Source organism: Danio rerio, chromosome 3 (assembly GCF_049306965.1).
Source record: "Danio rerio strain Tuebingen ecotype United States chromosome 3, GRCz12tu, whole genome shotgun sequence".
Lineage (NCBI taxonomy): Eukaryota > Metazoa > Chordata > Actinopteri > Cypriniformes > Danionidae > Danio > Danio rerio.
Genome location: NC_133178.1, coordinates 59,747,701 through 59,770,000, shown reverse-complemented (window position 1 = coordinate 59,770,000; position 22,300 = coordinate 59,747,701). Strand labels below are relative to the sequence as shown.

The following is a 22,300-nucleotide window of genomic DNA, read 5'->3' as shown; positions in this document are numbered from 1 at the left end:
GAACACAACCAAAAATCACCCAGTATACAGTCCAGACAGCCAAGCTGTCGTTCGTTCGTTCGCTCGCTCTCTCTCTCTCTCTCATACGCGCGCGTGCGCACTAACACACACACAAGCACCACGCAGACTCTCTCTTTCTAATTCGCATAGCAATATCCGTGATATTGCTAGACAGCCCGCTCCCGTCCCAAATTAAACCCGTTACCGACCGCTCCCGCGATTTATTCGGAAATTTATTCCCGCGGCTGTCCCCGCGCCAGATTTCTGCGGCGCGGGAATAAATTTCCGAATAAATCGCGGGAGCAGAACTCTAGCACGGAGCTCCATAAACAAACAGCACGCGTCGCGTTTTTAACGTGACTTTGCACGCGATAAGATAAAATATCCAGTTAACCTGATACAGTACACGCGGTTACAAGTAACAAATCACAACTAAATACATTTGCAAGCTAGAGTCAACGAGGCAACAACTTTAACCGCACGTACTTACACTTGAGAAATGGAAGAAACCCATCCTGATGTCCATCAGTAAGTTACTGATCCTTCCTTTAACAAACGCAGATGAAGTATTCTTTGTAGCATGTAGCTTCCAGAAGTTTCCAGTAGTTTCCAACTGCTTGGCTATAATGCTGAGGTTTCATCTTTGGGTAGAGACTCAATATATCCATCTGCAATGTGACTTCAATCGACCGGCATGTTTGTGTGCGTGTGTTTGTGGGTGTGTGTGTGTGTGTGTGTGTGTGTGTGTGTGTCTGGGTTACTGCGTCAGAGGGCGGGGCCTCAGGTTTGAAATCTCCCGGGTTTGCGCGTGCACGTGAAAAACTTTGTTTCGTTCGTACGTCATGGCGAAACACCTAATGAGTCGGTATCAGGGCGACTCGTTTGAAGCACTATGAATCGACTCTTTTATAGATGAATCAACAGTTTTAAACACTGTATTCTTACAGATTTAAGCCTTAGCTGGATACTTCACTTCACTTAGAGCTGTGTTACACACTACATGGAGGGGAATTTTCAAAAACCCATAATATGGGCTCTTTAACTGTTTTTGCTGAAATCATTGCTACAATCAAAAACGAGTAATGTGTTTGATTCAGCATAGCGTGAACTGACCTGATATGAAATGAGAACTGCAGAGTCGAGCATTTTTAATTAGGTCCTCACTCCATTCAGCTCCCTTTTAGCCAAAGACATCTGCAGTTGGCATTGAAAGCAGTGTGGTGTATGGTAAAATGTAAGTTTTCTGTTTTTGGACTTCTGATTTTGGCATCCTACCGCACAACACCACATGTTCGCTCTTGAAACCGGTCTCTTTTTGCAACCGGTATGCGCAGTTGAACCCATGTGACGTCATGTGTGACGTAGGTTGGTAATCCCCCTATAGATAATCAAAATATCTATAAGTAAGGAAACTAAGTATTTGTACTTCCTTGACATCTCTATTTAAATCAAGATTTGAAACATATCTGTTTAGCTGGGCCTTTACCCAATGAGCGCAGATGTTACGTCCAACATATCCCATTATGTATGTCTTTTTTTCTTTTAAAATGAATTTTAAACTGGTTTTTAATACATTCCCGAAATATTTTAATTATTTAACTTCTTTGTTGTTGTGAGCAGCACGGTGGCTCAGTGCTTATACCAGCACTGCCGCCTCACAGCAAAAAGATCACTAGTTCGAATCCCGACCGGGCCAGTTGGCATTTCTGTGTGGAGTTCGCATGTTCTCCCTGTGGTGGCGTGGGTTTCCTCTGGGTGCTCCGGTTTCCCCTCACAGTCCAAAGACATGGACTATATGTGAATTAAGCAAACTAAAATGTGCGTAGTGTGTGTTAATGTGTGTGTATGAAGGTTTCCCAGTACTGGGTTGTGGCTGGAAGGGCATCCACTACATAAAACATCTGCTGGAATAGTTGGTGGTTCATTCCACTGTGGTGACCTCTGAAATAGAGACTAAGCCAAAGGAAAAATAATGAATAAACTTCTTTTTTTTTGGTTTTATTTATTGTGCTTAGATGATTATTTTAATCTTCTCGATAATGTAAAACATTTTGAATTATTATTTTGTCCTATATAAAAATCTGCTTTGTTTGGTCTAATTAGGAAGGGCATGGTAACCGTTTTAAAGGTATATTGTGGTTTGGAAAGTCAAGGTTTTAATACCGTCAAAATGTTCTGCAATACCTTTCCTAAGCCATTTCTACAATTTTTTTATTTACATTTTTTATTATTATTATTATTTTTTGGGACAACAATATATCCTGCAGAAATATGCCATTTTAAATAAGAAAAAAAATCAGTGTTTTTGAAACAAATGAAGACAGTAGAAGTCAATAATTCATTTAGCTTGACACAATTACTGTTGCAAAATATTTTCAATGTTTCTCAAAAATACTGGGTTCAAAAGGGAAAAAAAGTTTTAGTTTTTTACCCAGCCATTTAAAAAGAATTTGTATTAGAGCAGTAATCTGAATACCGTGATACCGTGATGGATATGATATTTATATCCAAGGTTATTATACCGTCAGAATCTATACAGAATCTAAATACAGAAGTCTAATACTACTTTTTTATCTTTAACATAAACCTTTAAACTGGAAGATAAATATTAAAATAAAACCTGCTACATGCTATATTAACTTGTCAGAGTACCTCTTACATAATGTGGTTTTGTTACACACATTATATTCATATACAGCAGTGATTGGGTTGCTAGGAAACGGAAACGCTCCAGCCTCCGGAATGAAGCCAGAGATGATAAACTCCTTTTCTTTTTCGTGTGGATTAAAATCCTTCAAATTAAAAGTTAAAACCTTTTAAAATAACTAAATATATTTTTGTGTTAACGTTGTTATTAAATTTACAATTTAAGAAATAGCTGATTTGTTCTCAAATTTATTCTAACAACGTGCTTCATTATGATGTCGTAAAATAAAACATTGAATAACTTACAAAATGTATGCTTTTTTGTTTTTTTATTTGCTTGTTTATTTACCATGGACGATAAACTTGACATTGTTATACAAAGAAAACCGATGTTAGCATAAAGCTAATCCGCGGCACTCGTCCCAGGTTAGGCTTTACATTAAAAACATAAACAAACAAGAGAAAATAAAACACAATACGACAGACATGTACAATTAGCCACACACATAAAATGTAAGTCAAACTGCATAAAGAGAAATGGAAACGTGACCAACCTGAAAGAATAATACTTAATGCTCACATGGCTGCAAAGAGTTCAACCATTCGTTCAGCTTTACAGAAAAACTGTGAGTTCTGATTGTAACTTTAAATCAACAGGCATGCTATTCCATAGATGTAAACATTGAGTATATGCATCTCAGCCTGCAATTAAATCAAAATTCATCGTTCTAAAAAAACGATCTCTTTTGTTTATTACGAACAAAAAAGCATAAACACGATAAAAAAACAATAATAAAGCAACAAAAACAAAAGCACATCTCGTAGACTGCACTGTGGTAGGAACGTGCGACTTTTATTTTGAAAAATTAAAGGCGCTCGTCATATTGGACTTCACAGAGTGTCAGTTTGAAACCGTTTGGGAGCGCAAAGTAGCAACAAGTGGAGGAATACAATCACTGCTACAGATGACACTAAGTTACAAAGAGACATTATTAAGATTCAGTATGAATTAAGTCGCTAAAAACATATACATTAGGCAAACACTTGCGTTTACATTTCCCAGAAGTTAAAAACAGAAGAAGCGAGTTGCAATATACTGAAAGTGAATGAGTTCTGCTAACTGGTAAGCTACAATCTTAAATAAACAATACGTTATAATGTAATGTACAATACTGTAAAAAAAAAAACAGCAATGTGTCGCGTAATAATGATCAATAATAATACATTCAGTAGGGTTTTAAAAGCATGCCATTGTAGATTGTGGGCTGACAATTCATCTGCAGTTATATATGACTTCTATGAATGCACTTTTTAGGCTTCACACTAAAGGTGAAGTTAGTTTAACTTATATCCCTACATTCGGACATTCTACTTAATAATAACATTTCCGAAAAGTATAATTATTTGCGAATTCTAAATGGGGAAATCATATTAGCAGCCGACGACTGTCAGATAACAACTTAAGTTGTTTGTTTACAGTAAATTCAGCGTTTCTGTAGGGTCTTAAAATATCTTAAATCTCAAAATCCAAAATTTAGGCATTAAAAAGTCTTGACTGAAATATTGTGTTGTTGGTCTTAAATCTTTTTTAAACGGGTCTTAATTTTCCTTGCTTCATGTATTGCTTCCAAATCTGGCCAAGACCCATACAATCACCAACAATCCATCTCAATAAAACATTTTATTTAAAAATGTCATTTAAAGTCTATTTATCATAATGATTAAATTATTTTCCTTACAGTAATATTTGTTTTAAAGTTTTCCATGTATTTACTGCTGAGAACACCGACTTGGACAGATTGTTTTGCATAGATTTAGTTTATTATAATTTTTAGAACTTTTAAAGCATTTGTTCATTTTTTAAAATTATTTTAAAGAAAGTTTATGCTGGAAAAAAGTGTATGGATTCAAGTAGAGCTGGCTTGTATTACGCAACATTTAAAATATTCAGCTAAGAAACAAAATAAAAAAATATTTGTATTTTTATTATTAATGCACTATTGTATTTTTAAATGTATTAAATTATAATACATTTTTTGATAGGGCAAATAAAAATCTTTTCCATCGGGGTCATTTGAAAAAACTCCTTAGCATTAACCCTTTATGTGTCTAAATTTTATTCATAATGGTCTTAGAAATCATCTTAACTCAACTTAAATCCTTTAGAAACACTAAAATTAAATAGTGCTATTTTTTGCAAGTCATTCTTAGGTGAGATTTTAAAGTACCATGGTAAACAATACAGGGACCGTGTCACAAGTTGTCATTGAATGACTGTGCAGATATAAAACCAACTTTACCTCAATACAATTCATATGGCTATAATAATTGGCTTCTAAAAATGCAACTTTTAGACTTCACTATAAAGTAATGGGTAAATTATTTGATCTCATTTTTTTTTAGGAGCAACATGAGTGATGAGGACTATTTTGTGATTCTGGACTCTGAGTTTGATCATTATCTGGTGGACATGAAGCCATTTGTACTTAAACTGCCTCACAAGACAGGTGAGAACACACCGGGTATTAGTGATCTGTCATTTCAGAAATTGTTTTAATCAACAGGTAATATCTCAATCGTAAAAGTTTTGCTACATGAAACAAGCACATTTTGCATTATTCTTATAATAGTATCAAGCAAATTTTAAAAAAGAGTAACATTAAATATAATTTAATACGTGACTGTAGTTATGAGATGTGATTTTGATATCGAGGAGGCACCGATGTAGATTTGAGCACCAAACTCGCTCTGGAAGTCCCAGAAGTCATTGCGACTGGAGGTGGGAAGCGCAGCATTTTATTTAGGTTTATTATTAAAGTTCAGAGATTTAACTTATTTACCTCAGGAGTTTCCCTAAATGAAACGCTGAAAGTAAACATAACCATGAACATCTTAATAAAGGAATTAACACATTAAGGGTGTTTGTTTGATGAAAATCGTATTAAAATCTGTATCATTTATAATGTGCAGAGTATATTTATAATGTTTTTATGCAGAATGTATATTTTGAAAAGGGGGAAAACAATAAATCGATGTATGAATGCTGTAATGTTTAAATAATTTACCATTTAAAACGCGTGAAGGTCATGTGACCATTAGGAAGAACGCAGCATCTCATTTCTCAAAGGACGCGTTCTCTGCCCTCATGGTCTCCTGAGTTCGTTCTTCCGAGGACACCTGGCAAGACCGGTCTCCACTAGAACGCAATTCCGTTCTCTGCGTTTTTGGAATTGAGAAAAAGCCTAGATGTCGCCTACCCTGCTGTTGTCTATTATGGCTTGTTTCCACTGACTGGTACAGTACGGTACGGTTGGGGTCGGTACGGGTCACCTTTATCAGGCTTGCGTTTCCACTACCAAGGGTACCCTTTTAGTGGGTGTGGTGTACGACAAAGTTTCAGTCGACGTCATGCTCGCTCGAGAAAATGTCTACAATAAAGCTGCACAGGTCGCTCACATATCATATGAAAAGGACTTCTCAAAAATCAGATGCTTTACACACATAAACACTTCTGTATAAATGTTTATTACTGACATTTCTATGAACATGAGTTGATTATAACTGCAGATCCATGACGGTGCGAAATAGCCTACTGTAATGTCTGTAATTATATAAAATAAATAAATAAATGAACATATATGAACACATACAGACACTTACAGTCCTCGATATGTTACCAACTACAGAAGAACTACACATAGCAGACATTTCAGTCTTAATTAGGTTCAAAACAACACAAAGTATAGCCTACAGTCAGTGAAAACCTCTCATCTGTGTCTGTAATCTTCAGCAGCACATGTAGCCTCTGTTAGAGAGTCATTCCATCATTCTCAGTTCATATTAGCCCAAAAGGTGATGATAAAAATTAAAACAAAGCAGTTTGTTCACGTTTGCTGAAGAAATAACGTGCTCCTTGGCTTCGCCTTTTTTCCGCGCTCCACTCTCGCGTTTGTCTTTTTCTTTCTGAATGTGTCATTCTCTCGTTTGTCAGCTTCTCACAGGATCGGGTTTCCAAAGCTTGTCAATAATCAAGCGCACACTATTATTATCAGCTCAAGAAGTTTGTTATTTCAGTTAGAAACGCGTGGCGAGCGCAAGAAAGAAAGCGAAACCACTCGGGCCTCAGACTAGCTTGTAAAAAAACTATGAGGCACAGGGTAAATCTGCTCTTCTCCATGGCTTTGTGGCTGTTTATCAAGACGACGACAGGCCATAAAAGCGTATCAAACCGAACCGTATCGCACAGTACCACTCAGTGGAAACGGGCCATAAGAATGAATGCATCAGTAGAGCCGCCATTTTAGTACAGGGTAGCACTCCTTAAAAATAAATGCGGGACCAAGGTGCAGTGGAGGACTTTTTCCATCCACAGCCAGATATATATATATATATCTATGATCGGGAGTTTTCCTGGTGGTCTGTTTGCAGATATTTTGTAAAAATATTAAATATTATAATTTTATATCACTTACTATCCTCCTGTAATGACCGGGGAGGGAGTGACAGACACAACTGCAGATAAGATCCAACATGCAGGTTTATTCAATGTCGTCAAGGAAGCAATGGTCCAATCAGGTACAAACAGGTATATTCGGGCAAATCCAGAGTCGTAAACAATGTACAGACAATAGGTCGTAAGGCTAAACAGGATAACTAGGGTAAACAAGGCTAGGATCGAGACACGGAGAAACAAGACAAGGAGGAAACGCGTTGTAATGTCACTATGGACTCATTAGACTCGTTAGACATTAGACTCGGCAAACTGGATGGGTTCATGAGTGGCTTATAAGTGGTATGATACCAGTCTATGACAAGGTTCAGGTGGTGAATGTAATCAAGCTAGATGTTTGAGCATGGGTGTCAGGGAGAAGTGCATGTATTAAAATGTAGTCCAGGAAAAGGCGGAAGTATATTTCATGGTTATAGTGGAAACTATATCTTATCGTAACACCTCCCTCCCTGTTTAATTTGATCTAATCCATGTCCTGAAACACACACCCTCTCCTGCTTTCACTTCTCATTCTAACAGAGGGATTCGTTTGTGATTGAATCTCCGTCATGAACGACTCGTTCACTTAGCCGGCAATAATACAAGTTTCTGGCACCGCAGCATTTTGTTGTCACGTTTCATAACATTGTTTGCTGATTTTATTTAACAAAACTAGCATAAGCTTGGAATTTAGTGCGAGTTGGTGCTACTTTGTCTTATGGTCAGTGCAGTAAGAGACTGTATTATCATCAATAACGCTACTTGTTAAGCACAAAAGTTCATAACTAAAAAACTAAATCTTACTCATGAAATATTTTTCTGCTTTGTTTTCTTTGTTTGCTCGTTACTACACCTGTACACAGTCTAAAGTCCAGCATCTTCACATTGGCACGCTGTCTTGACTGCGGTTCAATGACATTTGTCATTGGAGCACTGTACAAATGTGGCAGCGCTATTGACACATGCTGAGGGTCCCTATGTGATCTCTAGTGTATATATCTATGATCTGGGACCAGTGCTTGAGCGTCACTTGTGTGTCTGTCAGCAGTGTTTCCTCTAGGATGTTTTCCAGCTGTGGCGGCAGGCCTTTTTTTAACACAGATCTACCAACTACCTGTGCCGTTATTTCAATGACAGATGTCGTGAGCGCAGTATTACAAGTCGAGATTGCATTTATGTAATAACCTACGAGCATGCTAATCTCTTTGCTTGCGCGCCGATTTCCCCTGCTCGTGCACAAGACTTCTTGCACGCCCCCTTAAATGTAAGCCGCTTCAAGAGCGCGCAGATCTTCTTGTGCGCTCTCAAATAAATGCTGCTGAAGTGTGATTTAGTGCGTTTATGTAACGAGTATGTCTCCAGCATTTATTAGATTGCTAGGAATATTTATGGATGTCTTTAATAAGCCTACAGAGCGATATTTATGCATCCCAAAGTTAAGTGAAACGGCTATACGTTGTGTTTGTTGGCCTCACGCACCTGTCTGTCAGTCAGTCAGTAGCCCCTTTCACACAGTGATACTGGTAAATATCCGAAAAATTTCCGGAACTACTTTACCGGTATATTCAAAAAAACGCTGTTCACACAGGCGAGGACGTTACGGAATTTTTCCGGAAAAGAGCATTCACACATCCATCGCAAAATGCCGGTAAATTCTGACATCATTAACCAGAAATGACCTCTAAACGGCTGCGCTCGTGTTTGTAAACATTTGACTACATTACAAACTCTTCGGATGGATCAGTATTGAGTACAACTCTAATGAAAACATAGGGAAACACTTTGATATGTGTGTGTGCTGGTGCTATGGGCGCTCACGGGCACACGCAAAGCTTGAAGGTAAACAAACAACGGATTATCATAAACATTTTATCGATAATTATTTACACAGCATTAAGAAGGAACATAGAAACATTATCTGACTAACATCTAGCAGCTAAAGGTGTCTGGAAAAAATATTCAAAGGCTTTTATTCTCATAAACCGCGCGCACGTGAATGCGTCTGACTGTTGTGATTGGCTAAAGCAGGTGTCTCACGTCAGCCCGTTCTAGACGTGGACGCGCTTATTACGGCAACCTTCCTTCTGCATTCACACAGCGCAGCATTCCGGCAAATTACCGGCAATGTTACAACTTCTCTTTCCGGAAAATAGCCAGAACGAATTTACCGGTATTTTCAAAAAGGGCCTGTTCACACATACAACCTTTCCGGAAAATTGCCGGTAATTTTCCGGAAAGGTCTGTATGTGTGAAAGGGGCTAGTAAGTCAGTTAGTAAGCCATCACGTAACCTTAAAGGGTTAAAGAAATGACACACAACACTACTACGGTTACAGAAAAGTTCGCGCTGCTATAATTCACTAACCTTTTAATACGTTTTGGTGCGATTATTACCCGCTATTAAAAAAATTAAAATGTTTTGAATGAGAAGCTGTAATGTAGCCGTGGCGGGATGAATTTTGGCGTGGTGCCCCGCCATAGAAGAATGAATGTAGCAGAAACCATGAACAGTATAATTCTCATTAATTTCTTTCTTTCTTATAATTTCTTTCTTTCTTATAATTTCTTTCTTTCTTTCTTTCTTTCTTTCTTTCTTTCTTTCTTTCTTTCTTTCTTTCTCCCCATATGATAACTGCATTTCAAATTAGGGTTTCTGATTTGGCGAACTTTCATTTAAAATAACAGGAACATATCACTTCATATTATAAAGTTGTGTTGCAAATAATCCATTTACACAGTGAAAACTGAGTGAGACTTTCGACAAAGTTTATATTATATTATTTGGTTGAATATTACAATCAATTTCTTTACAGTACAGTACAATAAATGGTGATGGTGATTTTCTTCTTCTTTTTTTTTAACAAGATGCAGAGAGTTGGTAAAATAAAGATAGCGTCATCACAAAAAGGTGTATACAAAAGGCTTGGGCGGTATCCACATTTTGATACGGTCAAACCTCCTCCCTATTTTACCTCGGTATCCGGTATTACAGTGCATGGTAAAAAAAATTGTGACGTAAGGCTCTGACAGCGCCACCAAACTGTTGGCTTGTACCATTCAGAAACTTAATACCGTATATGCGACCTTAGGTTCGCGGTCACCTGTTTGTCTTGTTTGTAGGTATAAGAGATCTGCGCGGGACACTCTCTTTCATTCACACACAAACACACACACACACACACACACACGCACACACACACGCACACACACACACACAGGGAGAGACAGCACCAAGCGACGCATAGCACCACGCTCTCTCTCTGTCTCTCTGCAAGTTGCGATTTAATGTTTGGCTGGTCAACTGCATGCTATGGAAACCTTAGAAAAAAAAATGGAAAGACTCTTTCGTTAGTAAATCCAAATGTAAGCGTGAAATCTGGTGTACGGAAAGTTTTTGTGCATACGCAGCGTTGATACATGAGGCCCCTGGTCAACAATTGTGATATTGATTTTTCAACGATATATTGTACAGCCCTAATATACAGTATTTAGTGTTATTTATTGTATGCTAAAGTAATTTGTTCATTATAATAAGTTACCTTTTATTATTTGATAGATAAACTGAGGAAAATAGTGCATCTTATTGTACCCAATTAAAAAAACAACAACAACATAAAAGTGATTATTTGCAGTTTAACAGAAGTTACTCAAATAAACCACACAAATTATGACTATAGGAAAAAGCTGGATTAAGTATTAGGTATTTCTTTAAAACTGTTACACATTTAAATGTCTTACTTGAAAAATGATATTAAGTTCGTCTTTTACAATCAGAGCGTCAGCGTTGTGCGCTGTGGATCAAAAAGCTGTGCGATCCTGTAAGCTGCGGCTCAGGACTGACTGGAAGGAAGAATCGTAACCTGTACGCCCGTCTCCTCCTACACATGCTCAGAAAAGGAGTTTTAGAAGGTCCCTTTAACCACAAACCTGACACAGGCAGCCTCAAGACTCTACCCACATACATGGTAAGTATTGCACTGATGTTTAGCTTTTATTTTCATCTCGACATTTAGACAGGGTTGCCAGGTTTTCACTGAAAAAGTAGCTCAGTGGCCAATAAACTAGCCCAATTCTTAAACTGAAAATATGCCATTCTCATATGTAAAAAATTGCGCTGCGCAAAAATGTATTGTGATTAATTGCACTGAAAAATAAAAGTAAAAGATGTATTATATTTGCTATGTATATCTGATATGTGTAAATAAAAGCAAAACGATACAAATTTGTTTGATATATATACAAATATACTCACCGGCCAACTTATTGGGCACACCTTTCCAACTGCTCGTTCACTCAAATATCTAATCAGCCAATCCTATGGCAGCAACTCAATGCATTTAGGCATGTAGACATGCTCAAGACAATCTGCTGCAGTTCAAACCGAGCATCAGAATGGGGAAGAAAGGTGATTTAAGTGACTTTAAACATGGCATGTTTTGGGTGCCAGACAGGCTGGTCTGAGTATTTCAGAAACTGCTGATCTACTGGGATTTCCCACACAACCATCTCTAGGGTTTACAGAGAATGGTCTAAAAAAGAGAGAAAATATCCAGTAAGTGGCAGTTCTGTGGGTGCAAATGCCTTGTTGAGGCATAACTGAGGCTATAATTCCCACAGGCACACCAAAATTGGACAGTAGAAGATTGGAAAAACGTTGCCTGGTCTGACGAGTCTCAATTTCTGCCGCAACATTCGGATTCTAGGTTCAGAATTTGGCATGAACAACATGAAAGCATGGATTCATCTTTCCTTGTATCAACGGTTCAGGCTGCTGGTGGTGTAATGGTGTGGGGGAGATTTTCTTGGTGCACTTTGGGCCCATTAGTACCAATTGAGCATTGTGTAATGCCACAGCCTACCTGAGCATTGTTGCTGACCATGTCCCTTCTTTTATCACAGTGTACCCATCGTTTGATGGCTACTTCCAACAGGATATTGCGCCGTGTCGTAAAGCGTGGATCATCTCAGGCTGGTTTCTGGAACATGACAATGTGTTCACTGTACTCAAATGGCCTCCACACACATATATTATGTCAAAACAAACTTTTTTTGTTTTGTATGCGATTAATCACGATTAATCTTTGCCCAGCACTAGTAAAAATAAATATGTTACATTACTGAAAGGGTTATACAGATTTTATTTTTATCATTATATATTGGTAATGGTAAATATTAGGTTTTCATTAATAAATTCACCTTACCTTCAGTATGACAGCTGATGAATCAAATCCTTTAGCACAGGGGTCACCAAACTTGTTCCTGGAGGGCCGGTGTCCTGCAGATTTTAACTCCAACCCTAATCAAACACACCTGAACAAGCTAATCAAGCTCACTTGGTATACTTCACAAGCTTACTTGGTATACTTGAATCATCCAGGCAGGTGTGTTGAGGCAAGTTGGAGCTAAACCCTGCAGAGACACTGGCCCTCCAGGACCGAGATTAGTGACCCCTGCTTTAGCAGGTTGATAGTGATGCGTTTTTTATAAAGAAATGTTTGAATGTATTTTACATTACTGTATGCGTTAAACATTTTCTTTGTGAAAATCACTTTTATTAGTAATTATAAAATAAATAAATATACTGTTTTAGTTATTATTTAGCAAAAGTCCCAGAGAGTCCTGCCAATTGTCACTATGGAAGTGAAAACAGTCATGATTGCAAGCCACACACACCCTTGTAGTTTTTTTTTTTTTTTTACTCAAATCTTTACCACAATTTCAGGTAAATACAATATATTCAATATTCCAAAACTTTAACCTGTAGAATATAAAAATAAACCCGTGCACACAGATCAAAAGTAGCCCAGTTCTGCGGGAAAACCACTGATTTGGCAACACCACATGTAGACAATGTCAACCGTGAATCATTCATCAGTGTGTTTTAGTTTTGAGCTTTAGTGAGTTGTGGCTGTTGTTTGTTGTGTGTTTTGCTGTTTTCAGTCCATTTATTTCGATGAGCCGTTGACAAGGTCACAGGATCAGAGATCTGCAGCGATGCCAGACTGGGTGTCTGGAGAGTTAGAGCCGACTGAAAGCACATGGTCCAATTCGCCCATCTCAAACACACACAGGTATGACACTCCACCTTCTGTTAATCTGACTCAACAGTGCTGTGCTAGAATCAGGATGTGTTGACATGAAAGTCTTGATTTATTAATTATTCAATCGTAAATCAGGTTACAGCATTTCTATGACCCTAGAGTGCTGCAACCCATCTATGGGAAACACCCACACACACTCACACTCATACACTACGGACAATTTAGCCTACCCAATTCACCCGTACCATATGTCTTTGGACTGTTGAGGAAACCGGAGAACCCGGAGGAAACCCACGCGAACGCAGGAAGAACATGCAAACTCCACACAGAAACGCAGAACGTCGAACCAGCAACCTTCTTGCTGTGAGGCGACTACCTACTGCGCCACTGCATCGCCCATAGTTAAGGTTATTAATTACCAAATTAGTTACTTACAACTTTAATTAACTATTAACTAGTCACATGCACACATTTAACAATAGGCCAATTAATAATCTGTTCAAATATTGCATAAAGCGAAAGCAGCAACTCTTCTGCTTACAAAATATCTGAAGCTTTTGAAAGCAGTAGAACTGTCGGTACGTGAGTTCCAGTCTATTTCAAAGAGAAACGATCGCACCAGTTGGGTTTCCAGGGATGGTTGCTTGGTGCAAGGATGCTGGTGCTTTTAAGCACTCCCGTGCATCGCTTCAGCTGTGTGTACGACACTGTAGCCCTCATCAGTGAGTCAGGATAGCCTGTTTCACCTGTCGTCTGATCATCCTCTCATTTGGTATTCACCTGCTTTCTTTGCTCGCACGAACGGTTATCAGCCGCATTTGCACGCATATTGACAAGTAGTTCTAATCTTTAGTGATGAGCCGCCACTGGCTATTTAAAAATGTATTTTTAACCGGCCAAAGTGGCTAGTGGAGGTGGCTGTCCTACCCGCCACCGTTGAAATCTGCCCGCATTTAACTGCAAAAAAATGCTTGTCTTGCTTAGATTTTTTGTCTTGTTTCTAGTCTAAATATATAAAATTTCTTAAATCAAGAAGCATTTTCTAGAAAAGCAAAACATATTGTCTTGTTTTGAGAAATAATATGCCAATATTAAATGAGTTTTTCCTGAAAACAAGCTAAATAATCTGCCAATGGTGTAAGCAAATTAATCTTGTTTTTTTTCTTTCGAGGTAAGATTATTTTGCTTAACCCATTGGAAGATTATTTTGCTTGTTTTAAGGAAAAACTCACTTAATGTTGGCATATTATTTCTCAAAAAAAGACAATATGTTTTGCTTGTCTGGAAAATTCTTCTAGATTTAGGAATTTTTAGATATTTGGGCTAGAAACAAGACAAAAAATCTAAGTAAGAAAAGCATTTTTTGCAGTCTTGGCAGGCTGGCGGGTGTTAATGTCAAGGCCTGCCTATAATTCAAAAAAGTAGAAGAAAAAAGTACTCTACCTGACAAAAATCCTGTCATCGACCCCTGTTGTAAGAGCAACAAAAAATAACTTGACTTCTAATTGATCACTTGGAAAAGTGGCAGAAGGAAAATTATTCCCATGAATCACCTGTTGAACTGCATCCCAATCATCGCAAATACTGCAGAAGTTCAAGTTCATTTATTTATAGAGCACATTTAAAAGCAGTCACATAACTGACCAAAGTGCTGTACATAAGACAAGGTAAAAATAAAAAGACAGAATATAAAAACATAGAAATAAGGCAAGAGAAACATCAGTAAAAATGTAAAAATGCAGCGTAGAAAGACTATTAAAATAATCTTTAAAAGCCAAGCTAGGGTAAGGTACGTTTGGAGAAGTGATTTAAAAAGAAATAATGATGGAGCCATTCTAATCTCATGGGGCAAGGTGTTCCGCAACCGAGGACCTGCCACAGAGAAAGCTCTGTCCTCTCTATGTTTCAGCCTGGACTAAGGAACTGAAAGAAGATTCTGATTAGTTGATCTAAGAGATCTCACGGGAGTGTGAAAATGAAGCAGCTCTGAGAAGAAGACCTATTGGAACTCGCATGGACCCAAGCTTCTCACAGAAATTAATCAAGTTTGGTGAATTTGGACTTTCAGTGTGGGGCGTACGAGAGGTCTGCAGAGGGGATGGCAACATCAACAGCCTGAGGTATCAAGACATTTGTGTTGTCCATTACATTACAAACCACAGGAAAGGGCAAAATCTTCAGCAGGATAGCGCTCCTTCTTAGGGCCTACTCACACTATGACAACCGTACCGTGCCCAGGCCCGTTTCCCGGATCGTTTGAGAAGTGTGAGTGCGCTGAATCGGGCTCAAGCACGGTTCACTTGGCCGGCCCTGGCCCGGTTGGAAGAGGTGTGCCTGAGCGCGGTTCACTTTGGGCTTTGGCGCGGTACGCTTGTGTGTGAGTGCAAAACGCACCAAAGCCCGAAACTGAAAGCGAGACGTGACTTTTAAGGGGCTGTTTCATATGGATTTATTAATAATTCTTACTGTTCAGTGAACGCAAACTGCCGTAGTTTATTAAAGACGCAAACCCCTCACTGCACGACAGCTGCGCGCCTTCAGCAGACTTCCTCATTCCTGCAGCACGAGAGCTTTATGATTGTTTATGAGCGCCAAAAGTGGCGGATCTGTTCGGCAAAATATCTGACTGCGTGTCACCGAATCCCTAAGGACTGTTCGGCGAAATTTTTGACAGCATATCAAACGACTGAAACGATATAACTAGAGAAATCTCCACTGTGCTGCTGAGTGAGAGAGCGCTTCTCACTGAACAGCGCAGCAGCGATGACGTAAGCGTGCCGAAGCCCGTTTGTGGTGTGAGCGCGGGCCGTCGGGGGAGACGGGAGGGGGGACAAGCGTGCTTTGGCCCAGTTCGAGGCAACTGTACCTAGTGTGAGTACGGCCTTATACTTCAGCCTCCACATCAAAGTTCCTGAAAGCAAAGGAGGTCAGGATTGGCCAGCCCAGTCATCAGACATGAACATTACTGAGCATTTCTGGGGTAAGATGGAGAAGGCATTGAAGATGAATCTGAAGAATCTTGATTAACTCAGGGAGTCCTGCAAGAACGCTTTCTTTGCCATTCCAGATGACTTTAAAAGCAGATGAAGTTATTTAAATATTTGCAGATGTATGGATGTAGTCGTCCAAGCTCACGGGAGTCATACTCAATATTTTTCCACTGCAGCATGACTTTATATTCTATACTGTATATTATTTCTGTTCAATGACAAGACTTTTGTCTAAGCAAAGTCAGACATTACTGTCCAAAATTAAATCATTAAAAATCAAGGTATGATCATGTTTTATTTTGGAAAAATAAGCATAATCTAGAGACGTTTTCCTTTCATATAAGCCACTTCTGATACCAAATGATCAACTAGAAGTCAAATTATTATTTGTTGTTTCTAAAACTTGGATAGGCGACAAGACTTTGGTCAGGTAGTGTATAAACTAAAAAGCTTAAAATGATTGTGAGGGCAAGAAGCGTGTACAAGCAATTTTACACATGCATAATATTGCTGTGTGAAAGATTTGGTCACTCATGGTGTGAACAGGCCTTTGATAGTCAACTTATCCAGACAAAATCATCGTCAAAGACACATGCTTGTGTTTAGCCACACCAATGAATGCATGAGTGGGTCTGTAATTTGGAGTCTTGACTTAAGAGTGTCCATTTACCCTCGGCCGAAGATTAAACTGGCTCTTCTGAAATTAGAGCTCTCTCAATTGGAGCAGATAGAGAAGGCCATCTGCTTGAAAGCCTGGACTTGTGCTTCAGCGCTCGATCTGGAGAAGACCATTAAAGGCATTTAGATCACAGACTCAAGTCCTGCTGGAGAAAATTGCCGCCGCGTCTTTTATGTGTCGCTCTCATTTAGATCAGATTAAAGCTTCAAGCTCTGGGCTCTTCTCTGATGTGGCTGCGTTTGCCTTCAGTCAGCTCTTCTGCTTTGTGCTTTTCATGGGTGAAAACAATTGTCATGGGAATCTCTTTTTTGACTTTAACGCTTTGCTGCGGAACATTGTTTGAAGACTGAAGTGAACATTCGTTTTGTCTTAATATTACATTTTAAACACATGCTGATTAGTATTGAACAATGTATCGTTTCAGCATATACACGTTATATAGTATATAGTTTCACAATATGCACATCCTCAATAAACACATTGCAGGATCTGAAATGTTGAATCGGTAGTTGACCAGGAGACACAGTTATTAATACCCGTAATCATTAAAGGGCCATGAAACCCCCTCGTTTCAGCAGGGTGTTTTCACACCTCTACTTTGGAAAAAGTCAGAAAAGTGGGCGTGTCCAGCTCTGTTTAGGGGGGAGTGTCGGAGGAACTAAAGTGGGATGGTGTGGGAGTGTCTATTTGTGCACGCGCGAGTTTCAGAGTCAAAATACACACCCACACAGACAGAAGAAAGTGATGGTGTTTAACCTACATGGACATCTGTAGTCGAATTATTTGCCAAATTATTAAATGGTGGACTTTAACTGCAGTTTGGCTCTTTCATTCAGGGAATTCATTCATGCCTCTCGCGACAAATGAGATATTTGATTCGAGGAACTGATCTAAGCGTGTATTTTTCATGCAATGTTTGATACCGCACGGCGAATGAGAGAAAAAAAAACTCCGCATTTCCCGGAAACTTAGATGCATACGGCAGGTAGTGTCAGAAAGCTGCGTGTGTTATTCCGGTCACAAAATGCGGTGCTAACATTTCTGCACTCAGTGCAATAGTTAACTTAATTCGATACGAACAAACTGAATAAACAAAGAGCACTGGTCGCTCACTTACCAAATCTGTAGAGACAGGACAATCACCAGCAACTAGAGCCGCGTCTATATGGAGAGAATACTACAAGCGAATCCAGATTTCAGGGTTTGCAGATGAGAACAGCTCTCAGGTAAACAATAATCCCCCTTAGACACGTAAGTTATTGTTGTCGAGCATCGCGTACACTGTAATCCACACGTGATCCAGATAAGCTCTCACAGAGAGAAAATGAAAACGAAACTTAACGGCAGCAAACCATAAAAGCAACACTTCACGCTTGTTTTGCCAACACAACGTGGCGTCTTTGTGGTGTAAGCACGGTGACACAAATGAATATTAATGAAGTTGCACAATAGAGCGCGCTGATTGGTTTGAACCAAGCCTTACTCATGCATTAATGTATCACACTGTAAGACGTAATAAGACACACTCTGGCACAGACGCCCAGTCTGCACGCTGGAATACACACTATTATGTCATGGCCGTGACGCAGCTTCAAAAATTAGTTTCAAACAGGAAGTACGAATTTGCTTGAAATAACGCAAAAACAACCAATTTACACTTTTTAGTGAAATATAGGTGTCCTATTAGTGTTTTTAGCAGTGTGGGACACACATACGACTGTCAACAGCTCAAAAAATGTGTTTTGGTGTTTCGTGACCCTTTAATCAACAATTAATTTATCATTTGTGTGTGTTTTTAGGGCCTGAGCATTTCAAGCCAGTTTAAAGCATTCAGGCACAAGACATTATAATAGGGATGTAACGGTATCAGAATTTCACGGTACGATAATACCTAGGTATGAATGGCACGGTACGGTATTTATAGAATAATTTACAGGAAAAACAAAACTAGTGAAAAGACTCGAAAAAAGTGCCAAAAGTGTTTATTTACCTTAGCAGTGAACATATCAATGACATACAAATTAGCCATCTATCTGTAAGTTTTGAAACAGGAACTTTAATTTTTCAATTTTAATAACAAAAAACTATTAAACCATATAAAAAAAAATAGTTTCAACTTAGTATTGTTGAAAACTCATCACATTAAACATTTAATCACTCACTTAGATATAGATAGGTTTTTTAAGGAAAACTATCATATAACTATGATCTGGTAGAAGCTGGGATCTCTGGGCATGTCCCCTGCAACAGAAAATTCTGATGAAAACTCAACTATTTAGTCTCCACTTCACTTCCTAATCTGCAATTGCCTCTCTGGATATACCACTAACTGTACTCAAAAAAAAAATAAAAATAAATAAAAAATAAATAAATAAATAAATAAATTTACTAATGCTTTCCTTCTTAGACTTTACAGACCTAAAACTTGCCTAAAGCACTTATTCATTGTTGCTCTTATAGTTGTGTAAATTGCTTCCTTGTCCTCATTTGTTAGTCGCTTTGGATAAAAGGGTCTGCTAAATGACTAAATATAAATGTAAAAAAAAAAAAAAACCTCTCATTTGGGACTGAGGTTTCTGGGACAGAGAGATATGATTTAGCCAAGGTTGACCGCAGTGGGTAACGTTGTGCATTGTCTTTCCACCACTTGAGAGGACAAGCCATGAGTGAGATAGAGGTCTCTTTGCGGTACAAATCAATGTCTGCATTAATCTAACAAGTGTGCTGTGTTCTGTAGTCCCCATGACTGTTTTTAGTCGTATTCCCCGACTTATATTTCACAACAGTCTGGCAGTGCCTGCATACCGTTTTTTTCTTTGTCTGTCACCTTTTCTCCTTTCTCATATCTTTTTCGAAAGAAACCGAAATGCTTCCACATATCCGATTTAAAACCCGCTTTAGGTTCCATCATTTCCAGCTCTTTTTCTTCATCGCTACTAGCGACACACTCCATTTCTGCATTACTGGATCTGTAGTGACAACAGACCGCAAAGGATAATGGCCAGGCCTAGGCTGATGGGAACGTTCGAGGTTACAGAAGTAACCCTTCGTTCCCCGAGGAGGGGAACGGAAGTGCCATGAATGGGAGGATTCGGATCAGAAGCCGCTTATCTGGAGAGTATTGAACGGGCCAATGAATGAAATTAATTGGCAGCGTAAGCTTGCGCAGGTGTGCGACATCTGCAATTATCTCAGCATATAAGCACACCTGAAGCCAGCAGACGCCATCCTTTTAAGCTGAAGAGACTTTCAAACAGCTAAGGGACAGTCATCATGGCGACGGAATATGGCACTTCCGTTCCCCTCCTCGGGGAACGAAGGGTTACTTCTGTAACCTCGAACGTTCCCCTTCGGTTGGGGAACTTCAGTGCCATGAATGGGAGAATATGGAAAGCGCCATAATGACTGCACCTTACCAACACCCCCGATGAGGAGATAGTCAAGCAAGCGTGACGCACCCACATCATGGGGGGCGCGGTCCTCCAATGTGTCCCTGGCCCTAATTTATCCTACTTCAACAGAAGTTTTACGGATTTAGATATATTTTTTGGGAAGTCGTGAGCATCTAGATAATTCTAGGAAATACGACAGTACGTTGGGAAGCGTGCAATCCCGATAGGGAGGACGCTGCGGAGGCCATCCGTTACCCAAGGGGGGGATAGATGGCAGAATTTACCTATGGACTAGCCCTAAAAAGGGGGAGTACGCATAGCAAAAGAGTGGTTAGCGGAGAGGGAAGACACGGGTCCGCCTGGGGGGGGGGACTTAACCGTGGCGGAATAAGCATATGGGATCGCCTAGTGGGGATCACGCATAGCAGGCACCTATACCCAAAACGCGGGCTGACCAGCGGGCAGACCTACAACGTAGTGGGCCAGCAAGTGACTCCTCCGCTGAGTCAGTGCTGGGGGCCACGGAGGAATCTGCAGGGCTCACCTGACGGGGAACTTTACTGACAGATAAAAAAGGCGCACGTACCTCCGTGTTAGGGAGAATGGCGCAGCAAGCGTGTTTCAACACCCTACCGAGTTGTCTCCTCAATCACCAAAGGGTTACCTAATACCCTTGAGGAAACCGGCTCCACTCGCAGATTGTAAAACCTTGCAAATGTGTTGGGTGTCGCCCAGCCCGCAGCTCTACAGATGTCTGTTAGAGAGGCGCCGCGTGCACGCGCCCAAGAGGATGCAACGCTCCGAGTGGAGTGTGCACGTACTCCCGGGGGACACGGCTGACCTCGACTCGAATAAGCGAGTGAAATGGCATCCACAATCCAGTGGGATAATCTTTGTTTCGATACGGCACTTCCCTGCTGCCGACGGCCATAACAGACAAAGAGCTGCTCAGATGATCTAAAATTCTGAGTACGGTCCACATAAATGCGCAGAGCGCGAACTGGACAAAGTAAAGAAAGGGCTGGGTCTGCCTCCTCCGGGGGCAGCGCTTGCAGGTTCACTACCTGATCTCTAAAGGGGGTGGTAGGAACCTTGGGCACATAACCGGGGCGGGGTCTCAGGATGACGTGAGAGTAATCCGGCCCGAATTCCAGGCACGAGTCACTGACCGAAAATGCCTCCAGGTCCCCGACCCTCTTGATGGAGGCCAACGCAACCAGCAGAGCTGTCTTCAGGGACAGAAATCTTAGAGATACTGATTCGAGTGGCTCAAAGGGATCGGATCGCAGACTCGTGAGAACGAGGGCGAGATCCCAAGAGGGCATGAGAGGGGGGCGAGATGGATTAATTCGCCTAGCACCCCTAAGGAACTGGATGACCAGGTTATGCTTTCCCACGGTGCCGCCAGCTACCGCGCTATGATAAGCGGAGATGGCGGCCACGTAAACCTTGAGAGTGGAGGGCGACAGCCTGCTGTCCAACTTCTCTTGAAGGAAAGAGAGCACAACACTAATCTGGCAATTTCGGGGGTCTTCTCTGCGAGAGACGCACCATTCAGTGAATAGACTCCACTTCAGGGCGTAGGCGCGCCTCGTGGAGGGGGCTCTAGCCTGAGTGATGGTATTAACCACTGCAGTCGGTAGGTTACCTAAGTCTTCCTCGCGTCTAGGGACCACACGTGGAGGTTCCAAAGATCGGGGCGAGGGTGCCAGATGGTGCCCTGTCCCTGAGAGAGTAGGTCCTCTCTCAAAGGGATCCGCCAGGGGAGGGCCGTCGCGAGGAGTGAGAGCTCTGATATCCAGGTCCGGTTGGGCCAAAGGGGCGCAACTAGCAGAACCTGTTCCTCGTCCTCCCTGACCTTGCACAGAAACTGCGCGAGCAGGCTCACTGGGGGAAACGCATACTTGCGCATGCCCCGAGGCCAGCTGTGGGCCAGTGCATCCGTGCCGAGAGAGCCCTCGGTCAGGGAAAAAAACAACTGGCAGTGAGCGTTCTCGGGGGAAGCAAACAGATCGATCTGGGCCTCCCCGAATCGCGCCCATATCAGCTGAACAGACTCGGGGT

The 22,300-nt window shown here is 40.5% G+C and overlaps 1 protein-coding gene across 14 annotated transcripts in view; it reads left to right on the top strand.

Annotated features, from left to right (window-relative positions):
• The first annotated feature begins 3,549 nt into the window (after positions 1–3,549).
• cep112 (centrosomal protein 112) overlaps positions 3,550–22,300 on the top strand; it is a 349,442-nt gene continuing 330,691 nt past the window's right edge. For 13 of the 14 annotated variants that reach the window (XR_012400500.1, XR_012400482.1, XR_012400504.1 and 10 more), the window contains exons 1-4: positions 3,555–3,769; positions 5,050–5,153; positions 10,909–11,099; positions 13,075–13,205. Coding sequence is in view for 8 of the 14 variants with exons in the window: in XM_073943291.1 (XP_073799392.1) it covers positions 3,753–3,769; positions 5,050–5,153; positions 10,909–11,099; positions 13,075–13,205 (443 nt within the window). In the remaining 6 variants the exon portion in view is untranslated. Of the gene's footprint in view, positions 3,770–5,049; positions 5,154–10,908; positions 11,100–13,074; positions 13,206–22,300 lie in introns of all 14 variants that reach the window. The other variant, NM_001327791.1, reaches the window with a different exon arrangement.